At 54.0% G+C, this 25,432-nt stretch overlaps 1 protein-coding gene across 2 annotated transcripts in view; it reads right to left on the bottom strand.

Moving 5' to 3' along the window:
• The window catches only part of CAMK2A (calcium/calmodulin dependent protein kinase II alpha), a 64,259-nt gene extending 45,184 nt beyond the window's left edge, over positions 1-19,075 (bottom strand). Inside the window, exons 1-2 of one of the 2 annotated variants that reach the window (XM_043913280.1) lie at positions 18,809-19,075; positions 2,895-2,989 (exon numbers count right to left, since the gene is read on the bottom strand). In XM_043913280.1, coding sequence (XP_043769215.1) covers positions 2,895-2,989; positions 18,809-18,870 — 157 coding nt within the window. In that variant the 5' untranslated portion in view covers positions 18,871-19,075. The remainder of the gene's footprint in view (positions 1-2,894; positions 2,990-18,808) is intronic. The other variant, XM_043913281.1, reaches the window with a different exon arrangement.
• Between the last annotated feature and the right edge of the window lie 6,357 nt (positions 19,076-25,432).

Raw genomic sequence — 25,432 nt, forward strand, 5'->3', positions numbered from 1 at the left:
TTCCCACCTCGTGTCCTGGGACTGGTCATTAGGGAGCCGAGGAAGTGACCCCTCAGCGCCCAGGTGGACAGTGAGGCTTGTGGAGGTTGCTGGATGGGGGCCAGTCAACTCTGGCAGCACTAGCCAGGTCCATGTGCCCACCATCCCCTAAAATGTTGATGAATTCTTTCTGTTTGTCTGCCTGGTGAGCCTGTGGCTAGGAAGCTTCCAGAGCCTCTGGCAGGGAGTTAGCGCTGAGCATCTACTGGCTGTTGTCACTGCTGACAGGACTTTCTAAAGGCAGGAACTGGGGCCTCACCTATTGAATCCCCCACTCAGGGGTGGAACTGGGGCAGCTGTAGCTTTCAAAAGGCTCCCAGGGGGATTTGGCAGGGATTGGGACAGGAAAACATTTTTACCTTTCATTTCATTTCTTTATGGCTTTTTGGAATTGTTTATAGTACGAGCATTTTATATAAAAAGAGTAGTTTAAAAATACACACAAAAATCATCTGCCGGGTTTGGGAGCCACTCAATAAAAGAGGCTGGCCCCATGGGAAAGGGGAAGCCATAGCTCCCGGGGTGGGGGGTGGAGGACACCCTGGGGAGCTTGGCCCCCTGCTGGGAACTGCCAGAGTCACCCAGGAGTGCCAGGAGGAGAAGCTTGGAGTGTCTTGCCAAACATCCAGCATTAAAACACTCCCCACCACAGGCCCCAGGAGGGATGAACAAAGAAACCTGCTAAAGGAAGCTCTGCCCCTCCCCACGCACTGGGAGAAAAGCATCTCAGTTGGCAGACTTCTTTGGGAAGGTTCTGAGACCCTCCCCCCAGCCCCTCACCCTTACCTAGGCCTGGGCACCTTCCTCCCAGGAGGTCAGAGCTTTCTCAAATCACCAGAGAGGGGGCTTGGCAGTTACCGCACAGACCAGAATCTACACTCCCCCAAATCCTTAGTTACCTTCCAGAAAAAAGGCGATGCTCCTTGCATTACCCCACACATGTTTCTTTCTGTCTCATGCATGTGTGGATGTGGCTCTGAGACTGTGGTGAGCGGACCCAAAATTCCCCAGCATCCCTGGAGGACCCTGGTTCCTGATTCCCCCTCACTGCGGCAGGGGACGGGGGCAACCCAACCTGTCACCCCAAGCCATGGCTCTAGCCCTGCCCCTGCTGTATCTCAGGGATTGGGACATCTCCCTTGACCAACTGTGATATAAGGCACAGAGCGGGCACCAGACAGCCACTAGTCACACAGCAGCGGCCAGGCGAGCCCCGGCATCCGGGTGTGAGGCGGTGCTCCTGCTGGTCCTCCTGTCTGCCCTCGCTCTCCGCCCCAGGCTCTGGCCCTGGACCTTCCGCAGGGCTCGCCCTTCCACACGAGCATTCACACAGGCTGTGTGCCATGGCGGGCCCCAGTCTTCAGAGGACCGCCGCCACCCCAGCCTCTTTTCCCTGCAGGATGCTGATCTGTCTGCGGGGTAGTTCGGTAACTAGAAAGTGCCAGGCTCCCAGCAACACTGAGCCAGAGACATGAAAGGCAGCAGCACGCCGTGCACACAGAGCCTGCTGGGAGACCCGTGGGGGCCGATGTGAACATCCTGTCCCGGCCTCTGTGAAACCACACCTGCTGGGCCCTGGCCCAGACAGCTGCTGCTATGCCAGACAAACACCTGGACACTCTGCCAACCCCCTTCCAGGCTGCGTAAGCCATGATTGCACAGCCCCCTTCTGTACCTGCCTCACCCACCAGAATGCCCCCCACACCTTGGGGGTCCCTAAGGCAGCTCAGACCCACTGTTCAGAGTGGAGATCTTTGAAGACAATCTCCCCCAACATGCTGGCTGTGGTCACCACCATCACCACCCTAACCACATGCTAAGGGCAAGGACATAGCTTCGGAGCAGGCACTCCAAAGTTTAAAGTCCATACAAATTACTGGTGTCTTGTCAAAATGCAGATTCTGATCCCTTACATCTGGAATTACGAATCTGCATTCTTAACAATCTCCTAATGATGTTGGTGCTGCGGGTGTAGAACCACATCCAAATTAGAATTACCTGGGGATCATTTCCAAAAACCCAAGTCACAGCCCCGGCTAATTAAATTACAACCTTGGGATGTGGGATCCAGGCATGAGGAATGTCTGAAGCTCTCCAGGGGATTCCAGGCTGGGAAGCCACTGTCCAAGGGAGTATTTAGGAACCAGAAGGTGGACTGGCGCGGTCAAGGCATAGTGCAGCTGGTGTTCATGGGACGCTGACTGAGCACCCAGATATGTCCGGTACTGACCCGCGTGCTGGGCACATACGGGGAATGAGACCCATCCCCACCTTCTTGGTGCTCATGGTCATAAAAGAAGATGAACATTAAACACGGTACCAAACCAGTAAATGGGATAACTCCACATTGGAAGAAAGCTACAAAGATAGTAAACAGTAACAAGAGACATAAAATGGGGAGGTCACCCTCAGATCTGGGGGTCAGGGAAGTCTCTCAAAGGGTGTGACATTGAACTGAGACCTGAAGGCTGACAGAGAGCCAGTCTTGTAAGGATCCAGGTAAGAGCATCCAGGCAGAGAGAGAGGTAGGTGCAGAGGTCTGGCAGTGAGAATGGAGGTGAATGGCAGAAAAGCAAGGGAAGGAAGGCCTACCTGGCAGCTTAGTCTTTACCTGGGTTGGGGGATGAGGGGCAGAGAGCCTGGCCTGTGAGAGACTATGGCATCCAGTCTAGACCCCCTAAGGAAGAAATATGGAGGAGTCTATTCTCATAGTACCCACAGGAAGAAGAGCCCCCAGCTCTGACAGCAGCATCACCCAGGAGAGACCCAGGCCCCGGTTCTAACCCAAGGGATAGAGGGAGGGCTGAAGGGAGGAGAGCCCTGGAGGGCGGGCCAGGCATGGAAATGGCACCTACCTCTGGCCGAGAGCTTCTTCGTGTTGATAATCTTGGCAGCATATTCCTGGCCGGCTAGCACCTTCACACACCTGCGCACCACTGAGAAGGCTCCCCTAGGACAGAGAAGCAAAGAGGGTGAGCGAGGGCCCAAGGGCTGCATTCCCAGGAGACCCCACAGCTGCTCTGTGCTGGGAGGGAGCCTTCCCTCAGGGCTGCTCGAGCTCCTAGGGGCTGCTAGTGGCACACCTCGGGGACACAGCAGGCCTGGAGACCCATGGGAACCACTAGTAGTAAATCGTTAGGAACTTGGCCTCGTGAGAGATGAGCTTTGTCCAGTCATATTAAGTTAGGCTCGACAAATTCTAAAGCACTAAAATCATGCAATGTTAGAATCACAGAATCTAGGTCCCTGGAAAGTGAATCCACTCCAGTGTTCTTGCCTGGAGAATCCCAGGGACAGGGGAGCCTGGTGGGCTGCGGTCTATGGGGTTGCAGAGAGTCAGACACAACTGTAGCAACTTAGCAGCCAGCAGCAGCAGGTCCCTGGAAGTTTTCAGCTTTTTATTCTTTGTGTAGTTAACACACTGACATGGTTCAAAGTTCAAAAGATACAAAAGTGTGGATAGTTAAGTGACTCCTTCCCATCCCTATAGCCCAGACTCCAAGGTCCCCTGCCCAGAGGTGGCCAGTGTTACCAGAGCATCTTTCCATAGATACCTTCCCCCACTCCCCATGCAAATACTGGACCCTGCATGCTGCTCTGTACCCTCTTCTTCAGAAATTTTTTCAGAGATCCTCCTTCTGTATTATCACATAAAGAGTTCTCATTTAATCATGTGGCTGTCCTATAATTTACCTAGCCAGTCCCCTATCGACAGGCAGTTAGGTTAGTCCCAGTCTATAGCTGCAGTCTATGGCTATGACAAACAGTGCTGCAATGCCTAACCTCACATGTGTGCCTTAGAATTACATTTCCCATGACTTCCCTGGTGGCTCAGATGGTAAAGCGTCTGCCTACAGTGTGGGAGACCCAGGTTCGATCCCTGAGTTGGGAAGGTTCTCTGGAGAAGGAAATGGCAACCCACTCCAGTACTCTTGCCTGGAAAATCCCATGGATGGAGGAGAGTGGTAGGCTACAGTCCATGGGGTTGCAAAGAGTTGGACACGATTGAGCGACTTCACTTTCACTTTTCATGTATACAAGTGTCTGCAAATAAACTTCTAGAACAGGTATTATTTGGTCAAGGGTAGGTGTTGTTTTCCCCTGGAGAAGGAAATGGCAAGCCACTCCAGTATTCTTGCCTGGGAAATCCCATGGACAGGAGCCTGGCAGGCTACAGTCCATAGGGTTGAAAAAGAGTCAGACATGACTTAGTGACAAAACAATACAAAGGTGTTGTTGGGTACTTCTAAAAGATAACAAGAAACGATCCATCTTAGAGATGTACCAACTTTCATGCTAATATGTGAGGGGACCATTTCTTTCTGCCTTTGCCAATACAACATGTGATCAAATTTTATATCTTTACTAGTGAGACGTGGAGCACGGTGACTTAATGTAGATTTAATTTGGAATTCTTATATCAAGAGTGAAGCTGAACATCTTTTTCATGTGTTTTTAGAGGCTCCTGGGTTTTTATCTTCAAAATATTTGTGGCTGGAAGAACTTAAAGCAAGGGCTGTGGGTTTCAAGGCTCATAGGAGACATTGTCGCCATGTGGAACGTGGCCCATTTTCCATGTTATTTGATTTTTCAAGAAAAACTAGATTTCTGGATATTTTAGTGACATTTCCCAAATTTTAAATACTGGTTGCTGCTGCTGCTGCTGCTAAGTCACTTCAGTCGTGTCCAACTCTGTGTGACCCCATAGATGGAAGCCCACCAGGCTCCCCTGTCCCTGGGATTTGCCAGGCAAGAATACTGGAGTGGGTTGCCATTTCCTTCTCCAATGCATGAAAGTGAAAAGTGAAAGTGAAGTTGCTCAGTCGTGTCCGACTCCTAGCAACCCCATGGACTGCAGCCTACCAGGCTCCTCCATTCATGGGATTTTCCAGGCAAGAGTACTGGAGTGGGTTGCCATTGCCTTCTCCGTTAAATACTGGTATCTTATTCCAAAAAATTTAGCTCCCTGTGTCATGCAGGAAATTTCCAAATCTAATGCTCTGTGACAACCTAAAGGGGTGGAATGAGGTGGGAAGTTCAAGATGGAGGGGACATAGGTATACCTGTGGCCTGATTCATGTTGATAGATGGCAGAAGCCAACACAATACTGTAAAGCAATTACCCTCCAATTAAAAATAAATAAATCAAAACAAATTTAAACGTAATATTTTGCCAGACAAAACCAGTTTGAGGGCTAGATCTGGCATCTAGGTGCCAAGTGATACATTTTACTACAAACATCATCTGGCACAACTCCTTCACATCACAAAGGAGGCCTCCAAGGGGCCAGACACTGCCCAAGCTCTATTACCACCCTAACCACAGGCTAATGGCAAGAAACAAGTCTCCCGTGCAGCCTTCTTCAGTTTTAATGTGCATATGAATTACCCAGACATCTTGTTAAAAGGCAGATTCTGATTCCTTAAGTCTGAGGTGGAGCCCAAGCTCAGGGGAGATTGCACGAGGTCACATAACTGTCTACAGGCGGTGCTGTGTTTTGAACTCAGATATTTACACCCCAGATTTTGGGCTTCTCCACCCAGTGAGCCTGCCGCTTGCAGGTGTACACACCCAGGTTCCTGACACGGCCATGCCCCACCATATCTTCCAAACTTTGATTCCCTCTCCTAAACACACAGGCAGGTCCCAGCTACACAGATGCAGCTGATGGGAGCAGGGGCGGACGCTGGCAGGCACCGAGGAAGCCTGCAGGCTGGCAGAGATGCCCGTTCTCACAGGCCCCAGGGTGTTCTGTCACTGGCTTCGTGTCTGAGCAGCATGAAGGGAATGGGTGGGAAACTGTGGAGAAGGATGAGGAAGAAAGATCTGGAAGGTGGGCTAGAGGCCAGGAAATATGACCTCGTAGGAAAGCTGGGGAAGGCCAGAACTCACGGGCACAGCTACGGACTGCCGTCCGGCTGGGTGGCTCTGCCTGTCCTCCACGTGGAGGGACCAGCCCAGCGGGTCTCCCTCCCTGAGAGGCACCCTCCCATGACACAGCACACCACACCTCCCCACCTAGCCCAGGACCACGGCTGCTCATCCATCCTCTAGACAGAGTTCCTAAGGACCAACAGGGCCTCCAGAAATGTTACTATAGGAACAGGAGGTAGATTTAAGTGAGAGGGACTGAACTTAGACAGGGAGAGGGCTTCAGTCTGGGGTGTCAGAAACAGGACCAGGTACTTGAGGAGGGTGCCCACCCTACTCAGACCAGGACGTTCAGGTTCCTGCCCAGTGGGAGGCCGTGATTCTCAGAAGCCCCAGAGGAGAGAGAGCGTGTTTCCAGTGGCCCCTTCTGGGAAAGATTCTGAGGATTCCAGGGAGCGAAGGGGCAGGAAAGGAGGGTTTGTCTCATTCACCAGCATCTAGCACTTGTGTGGGGCTCTGTGCAGAGGCTTAACAGGCTCCACGAACCTAGGCTCTAACCCAGGAACTGAGGACTCAAGAGCCATGTCTATACAGTAAGAGAAGTCATGCTTGCTGGACTTCCTCCTCACAACACAGTGTCAAGCTTTTGTGTAAATCCCAGGTTCTAACCCAGGTGGCTCTGTGGCAAAGAATCCGCCTGCCAAAGCAGGAGATGCCAAAGACGCAGGTTCGATCCCTGGGTTAAGAAGATCCCCTGGAGGAGGAAATGGCAACCCACTCCAGTATTCTTGCCTGACGAATCCCATTGACAGAGAAGCCTGATGGGCTGCACTCCACTGGGTTTCAAAGAGCTGGACACAACAGAGCACACACGCACATAGAGGGGAGGAGTTTATCAAAACCGATTCAGAGAACACCAGACTCACGCATCCCCAGAAGGTATCCTCCCTTCCGATGCACCTTCACCACTAAGCTCCTCGGCCCTCACAACAACCCCTGCAAAGTTGCAATTACGATCCTCCATTTTTTCAGGATGTGAAACTGAAGCCTCGAGGGAGCAGGCATATTCCTCCCGAGGATGTGACAAGATTCCAGGTCACCTGTCCTTGTTCTCCTGACTCCACCAAAGGTAAGACGGTGTGACCCTCAAAAGCAGGGGCTCTGGGCTCACAAAGCCCTGTGATCTGATCGTGACTGACCCCCAGCTGTGTGATACTGAACTTGGCACTTCAACTCTGTTTCCTCCTTTAAAATGGGGGCAATAATAATACCTCTGTCCTGGGTGTTTTGGGGAGATTAAGTGAGGCAACACACGCAAAACACTGGGCACAATGCCAGGGAGCATTGATCACTGAACAGGGGGAGGAAATGGTCTGGGCCAAGGAGCCTGTTTTCTACCTATGAGGCTTCAGGTCTCCATCCACGAGTGGAAAGGCTCCTCCCTGCCAGTTCTGGTGCTGGGGATCAGGGAAGGGGGCGCAGAGGAGAATCTGTAGCAAAAATGAGAGTGTGGGCAGCAAGCTCGCAGCCCTAACTTCCTCTCTTTTTAATCTTTTGTTTAAAAAAAGGCATATTTCTGCATTCTCGTCCTGTGGGAGCAAGTGGCCACAGCCCAGCAGCTTTGGCAAAAGGAAGAGCCAGCCCACTCCTCCCACAGCCCTGAGTTGAGCAGGTGGCCAGTGGGTGGGTGGGCAGAAGCCTGGAAACAGGACAGGGCCGAAAAGGGGAGGAGGCCAGGATGGGGAGGGCAGAGTGGGAGAGAGTGACCAGGGGTCCAGGGAGGAAGGGATGGAGCCTGCATGGGAGGGCCCTGGCAGGTGGGGGATGTCCTCGGGTGGATCCTGGGTACAAAGAGTTCAGGGGCACATGTCTGTCCACATGTGTGTGTCAGCAGATTGTCAATGCCCTCGTGTATGTGATGCCAAGAGGTTCTGGGTGTGACACGTGCCGTCTCCCTGTGTATGTACACGTGTTAGGAGAAGGTCACAGAATGTGGGCAGAGAGGCGTATGTGTGAAATAGACAGACACTGGAGGGATAAAATCTCAGATTTCAGTCCTACTGGGAGCTCTTGGGAAGGGGTCTGCCCCAGTATGGGCCTCACGGGTTTCTTCATCCACATCGTGGGGACTGGTGTGGTCATGAGGCTAACAAGTATAGAGGCCTTTCCACCTTCAATATTCTTCATTTTTTTGGCTGTGCAGCACGGCTCGCAGGACCTTGTTCCCCAACCAGGGATTGAACCCAGGCCATGGCAATGAAAGCACCCAGTCCTAACCACTAGACTACCAGGGGATTCCCTCCACCTTCAACATTGTATACTAGAGCTGTCCAACAGGACTTTCTATGATGATGGAAATATTGTCCATCGTGACAGGTGCTAGCCTCCTGTGGCTATAGAGCGCTTGAAATGTGGCTAGTAGGACTGAAGAAATGAATTTTTAATTTTATTTTATTTCAATCATTATAAGTGGCTAGTGACCACCAGGTTGGATAGTGAAGTTCTATGTGGATAAGAACTGGCAGTCCTGAACCAAACCAACCAGAGTGCAAATTGTGGTCCAGGCACTTACTAGCAATTTATTTAACCTCGGTAAGACTATTTTCCTCCCCTGTAAAATGTAGGTAAGGACTAGTACCCACCCTGAGCAGTTGTTTCAAGGATTCAATATGAGACTAAGGTATGCAGTGGGTTTAGCCCAATCCTTGGAGTGTAGTAAATGCTCAGGAAACAACTCCTTTTATAGGCATCATTATCTCCAAAGTGATGAGAACAGCTGGCATCATCAGAAGCAAAATGGACCTTGTTTGCCAAGCTCAGGGAAAAAGCAAGCCAGGGAAGGAGGTGTGTGGGGACCATCGTGAGGGGATGGGGTACTTCCCCAGGCCCCAGCAACTTGCCCTTGGGTGTAAGCAGGCAGGGAGGCAGCACCTGGTTCAACAGACAGACGGGAAGGGCGAGGGTACACTGATAGTGGGTCCATCGTGGCTGAAAATGTGGGAACGTGCTAATGGGCCGTGAAAAGCAAGATTTACACTGGGAAATTGCTTTTCCGGCTGCCTGGCAGGCACGGTGTCCTGGGAGTTGCTGGCTACCTGCCCACAGGAGGCTCATCACCCTCTCTGGCCCAAAATACCCCAAAATGCTGACTGGCAGTAATTCCAAACACCTGGGGTCCTCACTCAATTTGGCTATCAGCTTGCTTATCCTTCCACTTGAAAGATGGACATGAGGAGCCGCAGCCCCACTTCCTCCTGGGCCATCTGTGAAAAGTATCTGCTACACAGGGACGGGAGAAGGTCCCTGAGACCCAAGATCAGTTACCGCCAACTTGCCCTCAAGGCAACTTCCCCACCTTCACTCCAGATCCTCCCGGAGCCCAGGGCATGCCTGTGGGTATCAGCGGATGGGGACGGACATGGCTTATGGGGGCAAAGTCCTGGAGCCACTCTGTACTCCTCGGGGGTCTGACCGTCAGGAGTCTCGTCAGTCTCTAGGGTCTTCCTTTCACTGGCTGCTTCCTCAGACACACCAGGACTCCCTCATTCTGGAAAAATAAACAACCATCCTTCCCCCAAACTTGAAAAGCTGAAAAACCAGGAGCCTTTCTCTCGACCCACAAGCCTTGGACACTTCCTCCTTCCTTATCTGCTGCCAAGCTTCCAGAGCAAGTGTCCGACGTTCGCCGCCTCCTCTTTCCACCTCCCACGCTTCATGAACCCATCACAGTCTGGTTCCCACCCCCGGCTTTCTGGAAGAAAAGTTGTGCCAGGCCCACCCACCCAGTGCCCCCCACCCTCGCCCCTGCAGTCCCCAGTGGGCCTGATCTGCCTAGCCTGCCCCACGACAGGTGACATTTGGCCTCAGTGGCTACCCAGTTTGAGACCCATCTTCCCACTCACTTCTGGGTCACCACACTCTCCTTGGCACACCCCCCCCCAACTTACTTTCACTTCTTCATCCCCCTCCCATCCCCCTCTGAACATCACTACTCCTTGTTCTCTCCACTCATCCTTACCTCTTCCCCCGCCATCCCTTCTGCCCAGGACCATTAAGCTGGGACCTCTGGGGAGGCTCTGGGCATTCATGAACATCCCTAAAATTGTAACTGAATTATTCTGTGTCTGTGCATTGTTCTGTGCATAGGACGCATAGTTTTCATTGGCTTCACAAGGGATTCTCTGACCACCACCGCCACCTCCACTCCCACCTCCTGCAAAATGAGGAAAGCCACTGATCATCACCCAAGATCGAAATCTGCTTATTTACAGCCACTCCTCTCTCCAGAATTCTAGTCCCAAATTTCTAGCTACTCACTAGAAATACTATGTGATCGGCACTTCTTAATCAAAGTCCAGTTTTCTCCCTCCAAATCTCACCATTCCGGGTTAATATGCCTAAGCATTCTACTTCTCTGAGATGAGCTGGGGTGATTTCAGAAAGTTTCTGCTCAAAGGTAGACAGACCCGTTACTTGTGAGAGGATTAGCTTGTAATACTTCTTGGTGGGCAGTAGCTCACAGTCCAGGTTAGCTGGTCTGATCACTTGGCACAGGGCAAGGCCTGGGGGCATGGACCCCAGAGCAGATGGGGCTTAAATGTCTGGGGGAAGGCGCAGAGCTGGAGTTGGTCACTGGAGCAGCCCCAACTGAGGGGCCAAAGTGTGGGCCACAAGTGGCTGCAGCAGACACTGCAGAAGTATCTTGCCATTGAGGTCTACTCTCTCCCCATTCTACAGTTAAAGAAACTGACGCCAAGACCTTGAACCCAGGAGTCCTGAATCATCACCCTTTGCTCTTTCCAATAACCTAAACTCTCAGACTCCCCTAAATTGGGGTCCACAGATGGGTATTAGGGTGGGGGATTTGTGGGAAATGATATACAACATCCTGTGAGCTGGAATGAGTGTGTGTTTTGGGGGGTGACTGTGGCTCATGTGAGAGTCTCTGAGGGCTTCTAGATTCCTCAAACAGTTAAAAAACTGGGATCAGATTTGTTCAGAAATGAAAGGAACATCCTGTTTGCATAATGTGTGTGTGCGTGTGCTAAGTCACTTCAGTCATGTCCGACTCTTGGTGACCCTATGGACCTCAATGGCTCCTCTGTCCATGGGATTCTCCAGGCAAGAATACTGGAGTGGGTTGCTATGCACTCCTCCAGGGGGTCTTCCCAACCCTGCATTGGCAGGTTGGGTTCTTTACCATTAGAGACACCTGGGAAGCCCCTGTTTCCATAACATCCACCTCTATATACGTTAAGCAAATCCCTTCGCTTTGTGGGGGCTTCAGTTTATCCATCTGTGAAATCAACTGTTGATCATTTGTAAGCCTTCTCTCTCTTTTTCTTTTTAAGCAATAGTATCCTTTCTTAATAACAAACAAACACAGCTATGCAGGTCCCCAGATGGCAAACAGCAGAGGTGACAGGGGCTGCGGGCGCAGAATCCCCTTTGCTTGGTTTTCTCTCTCTTCTCCCCAGCTCAGCATAGCAGCTTTTCCCCAAACTCCACAAACTAGCATTTGAGAGCCAGAAAATCCTAGGACCTTTTCCTGAAACCACACATCCCTCCTCCTCTCCACCCCAGCTGCTGCCGCCCACTTCCAGACTCCAAAAGATGCTGCAAGCACGCAGTGTCTTCGAGCTGTCCCGCACTCCCAGGCCTGCCCCACGCCAACCCAGCAGAAGTCTTGCTGGGGACACAGAAGGCCTGAGAACCAGAAGAGTCTGTTTGCTGCAGGGAACATTGAACCAACAGAAGTTCCAACATGTTCCTTGTTTGGGCTGTGCCTAGGTTTTCTTGAATGGGTTACAAAAAGGAAAATTAAAGAATATCTATCCACAGAGCTTGTTGACAGGATCATAGCAGGCAAAACAGGGGAAAATGGTGAGGGGCTGCTTTCTCCCAGCCTCAGGGAGCCTCCTGGCCTGGCTCCAATCACATGTACACCCCAAAGACTTTCAGAGAGAAATGCTCCAAAGGGTGAAAAGCCAAGAATTGAAATGGAAGGAGGCTGAAGGGCCCAGATCGTATGTGTCACTGACCTGTGTGACCTCAGGCAAGCCCCTGACCCTCTCTGGACCTTATTTCCCCATCCCTAAGACAAGGGAGCACTCTTCATTCCGATATTCATATGCAGTTGAGGCTATTCTGACCCCTAAACCATCTCCTACTTTGTGCTTGTAGCAAAGCATCTTACCAGACAAGGACAGAGATGCAGGCAAGGAGGATAATGAGACACAGCAGTGAGAAGAGGGCTTCCACATGTGTATCTCTGCTGGAACAGGGCTCAGTATTTCCCAAGGCCTTGTTCATCTGGGGGTAGAGGGTCAGCTCTGACAATGAGGAAGTGCTTTAGGTTGAGCTGAAATCTACCTCCCTGTTACTCTAGACATGCGGCCCTGCTCTGCCCTCCAGAGCCATACAGAGCAGTCTTTTCTCATCTCTGGGGCCCAAGATGTCCCTGCAGGGTTAAGGGGAGAGAACATACCCCTGAGGGGTCTCTTTTCCTTGCTAGAATCCCCAGCTTCTTGGCCCTCTCTCACCTGATTTGGCTTCCAGACTGGCCACCCAGCCCACCTCCCACCCCTTCTAGACATGCTACAGGTTTTTAATATTCCTTCTAGCCCCTAGGTATCCAAAAGCTGAAGGCTAGGACTTCCTTGGTGGTCCAGTGGCCAAGACTCCGTGCTTCCACTTCAGGGAGCACAAGTTCAATCCCTGGTCAGGGAACTAAGATCCTGCATGCCCCATGGTGCCGCCAAAAAAAAAAAAGTTGAAAGCAACAGAGCATGCCTAAGAAGAGTAAGACCACCCTGGAGCTGACATGCTCCATCAAAATACACACCTCAGAGACTTTGCCTGTGCTGTTCCCACTCTGAGAAACACTCTTCCACCCTCTTCCCTCTTACCAGCTCTTACTCAGCTTTCACTCCCCAATGTCACTGCCTCAGGGGAGCCTTCCCTGATTCCTCCCTCACCCCAACCAGTTGAGGTCTATAAGCCTGTGTTAAAGGCTCATAGCCGTTAACCAGTTGCATTTAAATAACAATATCTGAAGTGATTTAGTTAATGTCAGATTTCCACTAGACCATGAGCCCCAAATGGGCAGAGATGACATAAGTCTGGCACGTGGTACCTGCTGGGCCCAGCCCAGGGCCAGGAACAGAGTCTGTGCTCAGGAAATACTTGTTGAGTGGATGCAAGAGTCACAGACTTGTTCCTCCTTTTATGTGATGCCGAGACATCAAGGCCATCAGTGTTTTCTAGCAGAGAAGGTCCCACCAGCCTCACAGCCCCACCTGACATTTTGGTGGGCAGCCAAGCCCCCAAGGGCACCTAGGTCTAGTGCCTGGGCTGGGCCTCAGCAGCCTGTGACATGCCGGGTGGTGGGGCAGAGATTGCGCCAGGTGGGCAAGCTTCCTACCACACCACAGAGAGGCTCAGAAGAGACCGCAACACACCAATGTGTGTGTAGGAGGGGTGGACTGTGGCCAAGGGACCAGCACACAAAAGAGGGACGGAGAGAGAAAAACAGGGACCAGAGAGATACAGGGAAGAGCAGAGAGAGAAAGAAGGCAAGAGCAAGGGAGCGAGAGCGAGGGAGAGTGAGGGAGAGACGGTGGCGGCAGGGGGACAACCCAGAAGCCTACCCAGCATCATCTTGCTCTCCCCCCACTGGGAGGTAAGGCTCTTGCTTGATGCCCTGTTGGGGCCAGTGTGTCTGCACACACACATCCATATGCACCCGTGTGTGTGTGTGCACGCGTGCTCTAGCAACAGGATGCAGGCACTGCGCCCTGTTCCAAGGCTGTGCCCTCGCCCTCTGGGAGGGCCGGGGCCGCAGACTGCAGGGATGCTGGCAGCAGTCACCGCGTGCCTGTGCAGGGAGGCGGGCAGGCGGGAGCGGCTCGGCAGTGTCAGTGTCTCAGCCTGTGTGGGGGCGGCCGTGTGGGGGCGGAGGGCTGCGGCAAGCACCAGAACATGTGCGTGCCTTCCGCTCTGGTGGCTTGGAGGAAGAGTGGGGGAAGGCTGTCCCCTTCCCTTGTCCCACTTGCTCCCCAACTTCGCACCCTTAGCTGCTGGCCCCTGAACATCACCTGGCCCCTTACCCTGGCTACCATTGCCACAGGCTCTTCCTGCGGCCTTGGGGAAACTGCGTCTCTCTGGGCATTGGCTCCACCATTGATACTGTGAGGAGACAATGTCTATGGTCCTCCCAGCTCTGGTGTTCGGGAAGCCTGAAATTTCCCACAGGTGCCTTTCACAGACAGAGGCTAAAGAGGGTAGCAACTCTAATGGTGCCTTCCAGCATCTGCAGAAGTGCTCTGATCCCCAATTCACAGATGGTAAAGCTGAGGTACACCAAGGACAAGGAATCTGGCGCAGTCAATTAGAGGCGGAATCATGATGGGAAAATAAGCGACGGTTCAGAGTTCCCTCACCCGCAAGGGCACACCCTTCTTCCCTGCAAGTGTTCCCCAGGAAGGGCACGAGGGGTCCCCCTAATTAATCTTCTCTCCATATGCATGGTGCTGAGGACCTACACGCAAGCTTGAGTACTGCTACCAGTCCCCTGAGCCAGATCATTTCACCTTCTCAAGCCTCAGTCTGCTCATCTGTAAGATGGGCGAGTAAGTTCTCTCCCTCCCTCAGAGATGAGCTCGTGGGTAGAGAAGTGCCACACTGGCCCCAAAGCGCTATGAAGGTGACAGGTTGTCAGAAGCGAAATAAAAGCACAGTCCTGTCTTTGCGGGGGGTAGCGCCTCATTGCATAGGTACTTTCTCTTCTCCAGTATTACACTGAGGATCCTCCTAAAAGCCCCACCTGGAAGAGAGTGGGATTGAGAAACGCATCCTGCAGATGTCAGAGCTTGTGTCCAAGAGCAAAGGAACCTAAGCACCCAGGACCCTGGGCTTCCCCGCTCCACCCCACCCCGGAACAGGGAGCTGCCTCTGGTCTCCAGTGTCCCCCACTGATCAGCCCAGCCTGAGCCTTCTTCATAATACAAAGCCATGGGGGCTCCAGAGCCAGCTCTCCCCTCTTCCTCGGGCAATCTTGCTGGCCCCTGCAGTCCTTCCCCCAGCTCCAACACCACCCTTGAGTCAATTTCAGATCTCTGTTTCTAGAGAGAAAAGACTGGGTTGCCTGTTCTCTCCAGCCTCCCTCCCCCTCTCAAGCAAAATCTCCTTCCCAGGCTCTCTCTGTACAGCCCAGTGATTACACAGGCTGCAGGGTAATTCTGCCTCCCTAACTAACCTCTCCTGGGACTGGGATTTAAAGCCCGGAGAATGTCAAGGGCTAGAGGAGGCATCCTCCTTCTCTATCTCCTGGAATTCACCCCTTCCTCCCCCCGCTGCCCCACCCACCCCGGGGCCTGGTCTTCCAGAAGGTTGGGTCTGCAGGGAGCTCTGGCCCTAGCGCCCAGGCCCACTCTGACCCTAGACCTGGGGGTGCTGCAACCTGCCTTCTGCCTCCAAACAAGCCTCTGTGCTCCTAAGGTCTGGGCTTCTGTTTCCCTCTCCTATGGGATGAAGGAGGACTGGTGTGTCAAGGGAGGAGGGAGGGAGCTAGTCTATAGGTCCCCAGAGACAGCCCCACCCCAACCCTCTAGGGAAACTGGACTCAAGTTCCTGGCTTATGTGAATCATATGCTGCAGTGGGACCTCATCCAGGAGCATCAAGAGGCCCCAGAGCACTAATTCTGACCCCAACCGCCCTACCCCCTCAGCTGGCTGCCCCCTAGGCAGGGGAGGAGCCCCTCCTCTGACATCCTCAGCCAGCCCTACCCTGGGCTCCTCGAAGGCCTGTAGTCAGGAGCCAGGCCTCACTGGGCAGGGCGCCAGGAATCCCTCAAGAGGCTCGTGTCCTCCTCCTATCCTTCTCTGCAGCCAGGAGGCCAGGGCCCTGTAAAAGGAGGTCAAAGACCCCCATGGCCCCTTGGAGGGCCAGCCAAGCTGCCTCTGGCAGTCATCATGCTGGTGATCTGAAGTGGGCTCCTGGAAATGGGAGCTCAGCTTCCAAGTGGTAACAGAAGTGTCCTGGCTGGCCGGGACCTTGGGTCACCCCTTGAAGGATGGGCCCCATAGGCATCTGCGCTGCTCATCCCAACAGAAGAGGAGGTGTCCCATCCCAGCCAGCCCAGTGGGTGAGTGGCAGGGCTCGGTCAACCCCTTCTGCCAAGCTGGGCAAACTCCTGTCAAAAAGCAAAGCCCTAGTAGGTCCCAGCCCCCATTTGAGGGCAGTGGTGATGCCAGGGTGCCCCAAGCGTCACTGTGTCTTCATGAGGACCATCTCACTTCATCCTCCCAGTCCCTGTTTATCTCCAGGTTACAGGTTGTGGGAAACAGGTGCCATAGCCTGCCCAGTGTCACAGCGCTATGGGTGGTAAGGTCCGGGCCTTGTGCCCTCTGCTGGGTGCCGCCACTACCTGGTCGTTTGGGCTGAAGCTTTGAGTGAATCAGGAAAGCCCTGCCTCCCCAGTGATGCACCCTGGCCTTTTAAACCCAGGCATCAGAGGGGTAGCACCTCATCTCCTTTTTTTCCAATACGAGCATCCTCAGGCTCCATCCTTAGACTTCCTGATGTCCGGCGAGTCCTGACCTTGCCCGCACCATTTCGTAGGTTTGAGCATTTTTCTAGGGAAGATAGACTTTCATCAGAATCCTGGAGGAATATGTGACCTTAAAAAGGTTAAGAGCACTGGTAATTGTGGAAGGAAATTGATCAGATTAGGCCTGGCCATGCCTGCCACCTTCAGTCTTTCTGCCATGGTCACAAAAGGGCTCTCAGTCTCCAGAAATTCTGCCCATGCCCTGATCCCTGCAAGAGCCCTGGCAGATAGTGGGGCCGAGAAGGCTCATGACGGCTCTCCCTGACAAGTCACCCCCAGACCACCCAGTCTTCATGATATCCATCTCCTCTTAGGGCAAAACAGCAGTTTTATAAGCGCCTGAGTCACATCTCAACTCCATTTCACTGCACTCTGTGACGCAGTCCTCCCAGAACCGAGCCTCGGTCGCACCCTGAAAGGCAGTGCCCAGCTGATCAGGGAATCCTTGGCTCCAGTGGATGCCGGAACCCAGCTGAGAAGGGGTCCCTGCACAAGTGAGGCAGATAGCCTGGGTCCTCCAGAGCAGCCCCAAACATTTCATTCCTGCTCTCCACACCCCAACCCCAGGACAAAAACACACTCAGAAAGACAGGAAGTCTGCAGACAGGAGTGAGCACACGTCTGCACTAGGGTGTGTGCCTGTACAAGGGTCTGGTGTGTGCCTGTAGGTGTCAGGATAGCCTGGTGTGCAAGTGTGTGTGTGTGCATGTGTGTGTGCGGGCAGCCTACTTGTACACAGTCACGGGCCCACCTCCCACACATATGCAGACACCAGCCTGAGCTCGCACATGCCTTCAATACCCACACTCCCACCCGAGCCCATGGGCCCAGGCCTCAGACACACACACATAAGCCTTCCCGTGGGTATGGCCCCTGGTCCACACAGATGTCCATATCCAGACCTCACAGGGACATCAGCCAGCCCAAGTCCCACATGTGCATCCTTACACAGACATATATTTACACACAGCTGATGTGCACACAGCTCCAACCAGCCATACATGTGTACAGAAGTGACGCGTGTATGCACCTTCGTTCTCATGCAAATCAGCCAATGGACCTCCTTGTGCCACTTGCATCCACCCACCCCTGCAGGGCACACTTGCATTTTCAGGACTTCCACATGAAGCACACACCAGCACCTTCCCCCAGGGCACATACACATGAACACTTGCACACCTTTTCAGTGCACGCAAGTGTACCCCAGAGTCGGTGCTTACACAAAAACACACATCAAAATGCACCCTTGCGTGTGCATATTCAGACCTTACAGCAGCACATGCCTGCTTACAGGGTGCCTCTCCCCTGCACTCCAGCTACTATAACAGGGGCTACCCAGGGCACTGGAGCTGCATTGCCCATAGGGCAAACTCTGCCTCCAAACTGTACCCCTACTGTGGATCTATCTCCAGATGCTTCACAAACCTAGCTGGCGGCATCTGGGAGTGCTCCCCGGACACTCCACAATCCACGGGGCTATCCCAAGGGGCTCTCCTCTCCCTCCCGTACCTCCTCCCATCTTTCTCTCCACACCAGTCATCAGAGGCAGGAAATGAGCTCTGAGGCTGGACAACTTTGCCAAGGGACCAGAGCTGTGCACCCTCACATCACTAGCCCCTGCATTAGCAGAATCCCCCCTCCCACAGCTCACTGACTGTCTCTCCCCTCCTCCCGACACCCAAGAAATCTCAACAGTGGCTCAGTTATTAACCCCTGCTGTACCATTGCTCTCACCCTTGGCAGAGCTGGCAGGGGGAAGGTGGGGAGGGGCTGTGCTTATAAAGAAGTCGGCCACTCCGCACAGCCGCTGTAGGTGCCTAAAGGCAGGAGGAACTGCCCAGGAGATGATGAGCTCTCTGTCACCAGAAGTAACCAAGTTGAGGACAGATGGCCACCTCAAGAAAAAAACTCAACAGGGGATTCCAGCCTTGGTCTCGGCTGACTGGGAAGGAAGAACCCTTTTAAATCCTGAATTTCTAAGAATCTGTGTGTGCCCAGGTCATGTGCAGTTGTGTGTGTGTGTGTGTGTGTGTGTGTGTGTTTGCATGCACAGAAACTGCCATGCACTGTCAACCCTTCACCTCTACACACACACTCACGCAGCTAGCCTTGGCACATCTTGGCAAACATGCCTGTGCCCAACTCTAGGCACTCTGCACATGCAAGCAGCTCCAAGCACATTCAGTCTTCCTTCCTATGTGTGCACGGGAAGCAGGGCAGGTGCACACCCCCCGCCCATGATGCTGAGCCCCCTGAGCCCTCCAGGACTCTCTGAGGTGCAACTCACTTTCCTAATTCCTCGAAGAGCTGGTACTCTTCCGTGAAGCGGGTGCAGGTGATGGTGGCCATCCTGGCGCTGGGCGGGCAGGCGAGGCTTGGGGCTGTAGGACCAGGACAGGAGCGCTGCTGCTCCCAGAACTAGGGGCCACTCGCCTGCCCGTGCTGCCAAGTGCGAACTGAGAACCAGCTTGACTGACGAGCCCCGGGCTTCTGAGCAGAGCACTGTGGCTGCTCACAGCCTCGCGAGCCTTCGTCAGCATCCAGGTCCCCATGGCAACCACCTCCGAAACGCCCTGTTCCCGTTGCCCCGGTAACTGCCTCCCCAACACCTGCCTGCCTTCCACTGCAAAACCTGCTCCCGGACGCCCTGGCCCTACCACACACAATACTGCAGGCCTGTATGGGCCCGGGGGTGGGTGGACCCAGCACCCCCAAGGTGATGGACTTAGGGAGGGGCTGGCAGAAGGGGAGGAGAACAAACTTAGTCCACAAGTGATCTTCAGTCTTCCCACCACCCCCAATTCTAACTGTGGGGCGCTTGTAACAGACAGGATGGGATTAAGTGGGGCAAAAAGGCAGTTACCATGGTAACGGCCAGAGGGTGCCACATTCCGGATGGTCCCCAGAAAAGACAGGAAGCAGTTACCCTGGCAACTTCATCTCCTCTGGAGAGACAGGTATTGCCCTGTTGCCCTGGCAACTGCCAGGTTCTAAGGTTTACAGGGAAACGATGGCTAATTCACTGGGATCTCTCTCTCTCTCTCTCAGTAGATCACTATAGCCTCTGTAACTATCTCTCTGCTCCCTTCTAATTTTTTTGCCTCTGCCTCTGTCTTTCTTATTTTGCTTTCTCTCTCTCTGTTCTTTGCCACCTTGTCCATCATACTGGCACTCTAGCTAGGGGCAGAAGTGCAGAGGAGCTATCAGGGTTCTGGAGGGAACATCCCTGGCAGCCCACTCATCCCAGCCCGGCTCAGCTATGACAGTCAGCTGTCCCTCAGGTCCCCTCCTGAGGTCTCTTCCTTACCCACACTCTTAGCCCAGGCCCCCAGAGGGGCCATGGAGATCTGGTCTCCCGGGGCTCATGTCCCAGTTTCTGCTTGTGCTCCACGTCAAGGTGAAAGAGGTGGAAGCAGCAGTGGGGAGGGGAGCATGGCCTGGCTTGGAGGGGAGTGGCCATGGACCTGCCCTAAAATTCTCATTCCCAAATTTTGTGGACACATTTCCTGCCAACCTCAACTCTTCAGGGCGGTAACCATATCTATGGCCCCAAGATCTCACCCCAAGACCTGAGGGATTAAGAAGAAAAAGGACTGGCATTTAGAGATCTGAGTTCAATTCCAGTCTTAACATATATTGACTGTGTGATGCTGGGTAAGTCACAGCCCCTCTCTGAGCCTCTCACTCCTTTTAGCTGCCACTGGAAAGGAAGGCTGTGAAGGCAGAGCAGGCTGAGAGCTGTGGAGGCCTTTGTGAAATATGTAAACATGAGGTCTCTTTTTAGTTTCTAGAAGCGGCAAAAGAAGATCTAATGTGAGACCATGACTACTTCCATCACTGCGGCTTGAACTCAGAATCTCAGACCCTCACACCCACCTCTTCCATTCAAGCACCCTTCACAGCCCTCCATGCTGAGGTCCATGTCAGCACTTGCCCACAATGACCACACAATAAAAGGATCCAGGATCCCAACTCTCTTGGTTTTCTAGCCCAACCCTTCAGAATCTCCAAATCGCCTTACTGGTCACCTCACTTGGTAGACACATTATCTGCAATCCCAGCAGATCCCTGACTATACAACCCTAGGTCCCCTAGGGCCCCTGGGGAAATCTGGGTACCCTCCAGTTCTGTCCCTCTTCCTGGGTGAGTCGGGAGTGGGAGAGAAGGATGGAGTTGACTCTGATGCAGCCACTTATTCCCAGGAGAGAAACAGGAGGGAGGCAGAGGGGAAGAAGGGGAGGAGAGTCGGGGAGGAGGGGGTAAATGGCTTAGCCACTAATTGCACCATTACCACCTTCAGAAAAAGGAAAAACCACTCAGTTTTGTTTCTGTGCACAATATGCTTCCCGCTTTGCCGCCAACGTTGCAATTCAGAGGCAGAGAAGAGAGGCTTTTGCTCAGGGGCTGCGCAGCTGGTGGGTAGCGGGCAGGGCAAAGAATATACACCTAAAGGCTAGAGGCGATCGAAGGCAAGCTGAGGAAGGGCTGCACCGCCACCCCCCCACCATCCCAGACCCGCTAGCCTGTCCCCAGGAGGAGACTGCTTCCACACAGGAAAGCACTGGAACCGTCCTTAGCAACCACCGAAGGCACCTGAGTCATTGCCCAGAGGAGAGGAGAGGCAGCACTGGGCAGTGGTTAGAGTGACTCCACGACCTACAGGCTGTGTGATGGGGGATGAGTGTCCTAGCTTCTCTGTGCCTTGATTTCTTAATCTGCAAAATAGAGCTAACATTCCCTAGCTCCAAGGCTGCTCTAAGGATTAAATGAGATGAGCACAGTGTCTGACATGCTGTAAGTGCTCAAAAGATGGGAAATGATTCTTATTAAGAAATTCAAAAGTCACTTCCTCTTCATACTGCTCCCTCTGAATCTTGGAAGGACACATCACACATCACTCCAGGCGCCCTTCTCTGAGTTCCCACTGGAGCTGAGCTCAGGTGTGGCCACCACCTTGCCTGTCCTGGTTTGCAGCACGCCTGCAGAACAGAGGACTGGCGCGGGAGAACAGGCCCAGCGTGTCAGGTACTAACTAAATGAACGCTGCTTTAGAAATTAACAAACAGGACAAAAGGGATTTGTGCCCCGAGGTTGTATTAATGGTGATCTAATGTTCTGAATAAAGGAGGTGATAGTCCAGCTTGGCTTGGAGCTGGCCTGAGCCTCTCCCCTCTCCTCACTCCTTCCTTGCTCCCCTTGAGCCCTTTCTTCTCAGGTATCCCTGTCTTTCCTCTTCCTTTTTGTCCCTTTTCCAAATTTCTGTCTCCCTTCCTCTCTTTCTGTCAGTCTCATTCGTTTTCTTCCTCGCTGCGCCGGCCTGGACCCTGTGCCCACAGTCCTAGGGGATGGGCAGGACCCAGGCTGTAGGGTCCTGATGTTGCAGAGATGCCTGGAGAGGATGGAGAGGGAGGAAGAAAAGGGAGAAGAGGAAAAGGTCTCCTTGGCAACTCCTCGTCATACACACACATACACACACACACAAACACACCTCCGAACTTTCTAGAGCCTCACACAGGGGTGTGGGCACTGCCGCGGACAGGCAACCCCCATCCTGACTGTAACTGCCACCCCGCCGAGGAGGCACGACTGCTAATTCACTGCCTCCCCTGTGCCCGAGAGGCTGGTAGCTGTGCCCAGTGGTGGCGGACAGCGAGGAGCCAGCCCTGCCTGCGTGGTGCTGAGCGCACAAGACTCTGATTGCATCAGGGGGACTGTTACACCAGACTCCCCACTCCCCAGGGAAGCGGCAGGCAGGAGAGCCCTCATGTGCGCGCCTCCCCCCCACCCCCGCCCCCAGTTGCAACTTGCATGCAGTACACAAGAGCAGGCCTGCCTGTCACAGCCTGGTGGCCAGGGGCGGGTGCCCTGGACGGTGCTGAGATTGGCTCCTACACACTGGGACAGGGAACAGGAACACAGGCTGTATGCCATGGACCTGGGGAGGGGAAAACGGGGAGCAGGGCCAAATTCCTGGGTCACCGCAGTGGGTGACAGCCGACTCATGTGCCACCTTCCAGAGCCCCTACACGAGCTCACATGCACATGCCCGAGTGCCTCAGGGTCCTGCAGGGCCTGGGCAGGCATCATAGAAAACGTGCCATCCACACGGTCCCCGTGAGGCCTGTCCCACTAAGGGCAGTGAGCATGGGGGCAGAATCAGTGGAAAGTGGGCCAAGAGAGCAATGAGCCTACAGAGGGTCTGGGTGGAGAGTGATCTGGTTCGTTAACTGCAGTGAGTAATGCCAGCCTCGCACTCAGAAGGGAGAGGAGGCGGGGGTCAGGCCCCGTGCCTTGAGGTGTCCCACAGAGGTGGCACTCCTTGTAGGGGAGAAGGAAGCAGGGAACCGAGAGACAGAGGACAAGGGGAGGAAGTGGGACAAGACAAGACAGAGGGCAGTGGGAGGAAGGGGACTGGAAGCTACCGGGCCCAGGTTTGCACAGCACAACCTGCGGCTTGAGGACCCAAGTTCAAGTCCTGCCATTGGCGGCGAGTGCTTATGGCAGTTCTTCTTTCCCACTGAGACCTCCGTTCCTTCCTGAGAAATGTAAAGACAAGATGTTCCTTCACTGACTCCAAGGACATGAAAAATAGTTCTTTCCACTTTAGAGCCAAGCCCTGTGCTAAGCACTTTACATATTGCACTATTTTTATACCTCACAACAAATGTCCGTGAGATTGGTACAATCATCGCCTGCTTTGCAGAGATGTGGCAAGACCTACTAGTCGAGGATCTGTTTGACTTCAGCACCCCTGCCCTGTTTGTAGGACTCCGCTAGGACTGGACAGGCCCAGAGTCAGCCCCATCCCCTTACGGACAGGAGACTAAGGCCCAGAGAGAGGAAGCTGCCCTCAGGCAGTCGCCGAAGTCAGGGGCTGTCAGGATGATAATCCAGAACACCTGACTCCCACCACAGTGCTCCTTCCCTTATCCTCCTCTGCCCTCCTCTTTCCTGCAGTCAGGGCTACTTGCCTAGGTCCCGGGTGCCCAACAGGCACCAACAGAAAGGAGGACATGGTGCCAAGGCCCAGCAGGGGACGTGCCCAGAGCCCTGTTCCTCCAGCCAGGTTGGGGCTCTCTTCTGGCTCCCAGGGGCCCGGTCATCCCTGCCCAGGATGCCACAGACAAGATGCAGCTCGGACAGCGCTGCCCTTGGCTCTAACCTATTTGACTGGCAGATCTGTGGCTGTTTGGTCCAATCAAGGTGAAAAGAGGGGAACTGTCTGGCATCTCCAGGCCCCACTCCCCCCAGATCTAGGACCAGGGGCCAGAGCTGCCTCTGGTCTGCCCACCCTTCTATCCCTCCCCACCATAGGTGCTGCAAGCATCTGCCTGGGAATGCTGTTCAGAGGCCTGACACAGAGTCCAGACCCAGGTGCCCTGGCTGCAGGGGAAGATAGGAGCCACAGGCAGTGGGAGGAACGGGACTGGGCAACATGCTCCTCGCTGGGCAGAGCAGAAACCATGGCAAGCAGGCTGAGCCTCTCATCACATTGCCCTGAGCCCTGAGTTGCTCCTTATCCTGAGACCCTCCATCAGACCTAGGCCCCAGCCAGCTACCAGAACCTCTGGTTAGGTAGGCTTGGGGTCTGCTGGGCCATGGACAGGGTCACAGGCTGAACTTGAGTGGGGCTCCTGGCCTCTTTGCTGGTTTCTGGGTTGGGCAGCAGACTGAGGCTGATGAGCTCTAGGTTGGGTTGAAGACAAGATTGGGCCTCCTTCTTAGGGCAGCAAGAGCGGGCACCAGCCCCAAGCCCCCTGTCCCAGGTGGGCTCTCCATGTTTAGGGCCCAGTGGGCCACAGAGGGGATGCCTTGGTGCCTAGGAACAAGCAGAAATAGGTCTTTTATGGTCCTGCACTTGTGGCCCCCAAAGGCAGAGAAGTAGGGCTGGTTGAAACTGGAGGCGGGGCCACTCAGACAGAGCCAACTCAGCACACACAAGAGAGGCCTCTGCTCAGCTAGTGTGAGTCTGGGGAGGCAGAGGAGTCCTGGCTCCATACCATTCTGGAAGGACCCAGCCCGCACAACTGGGACAAGGGTTTCTGCAGAGCTGCTATATCTCAGGTAAGTGGAAGACCATAGATGAGCCAGCCCTGGGGTATGCTGGATCTGGGACTGCAGAGTTCCCCTCCAGAGCAGGCGGAAACGCTGAGGGTAGCTGGAACCCAGAGGCCTCAGCTGGTCGTAGCCCCTGACTCATCACGACCCAGGCATTGACATTCTGGAGACAGCAAAGGGTTCTGGCTGAGTGAAGCCAGAATAGGGAAACGAGAGCAGGGTTGGGGGGAAGGGGCCCGGAACATGGAGGTCACCTCCACTGTGCAGCCCCAGCCAGACCGTCACTCCTGGGCTCAGCCACACTCTGCGGTAGGACTGCCACTCGGTCACCAAGTCTTGAACCCCTCCTCACTGCACTGCACCCACCCCACCCCACCCCACCCGTCCCGCTCATCCACATGCTGACAAGTCCTAACAGGCCTCCTTTGCCAGAGACAAAAATAACTATTTTCAAAATTCACAGCAGGGCTTTCGCCTACACACGCTGCATGGACTGGAAGCTGAAGGGAGATATGCAGAACGCAGTGTGCGGATAGAGGCCGCTACCCAGCCAGCAAGCCCTGAAACTCCCACGCCCTCCTCCCCACCACCCAGCCCGTGTCCCCCAACATACACACACGCCCAGCGGTGCCCAGAACATCTAGGGGGAGGGTTCTTAGTTCACTCACTGTGCAGAGGGACAGTGAGGCCCAGAGGGGGCCCGAGGCCACACAGAGGAGCTGGGGCAGGACTGGGCCAGAACCCACATGTCCTGTCCCCTGGACCATATCCAGGACCAATGGTGAGCTCACACCTGGCCCAGGACACACATGCACACACCCACACAAGCTCACAACAGCACTGCAGCCCTTGC

The sequence above is a fragment of the Cervus elaphus genome, chromosome 9 (genome assembly GCF_910594005.1).
Source record: "Cervus elaphus chromosome 9, mCerEla1.1, whole genome shotgun sequence".
NCBI lineage: Eukaryota > Metazoa > Chordata > Mammalia > Artiodactyla > Cervidae > Cervus > Cervus elaphus.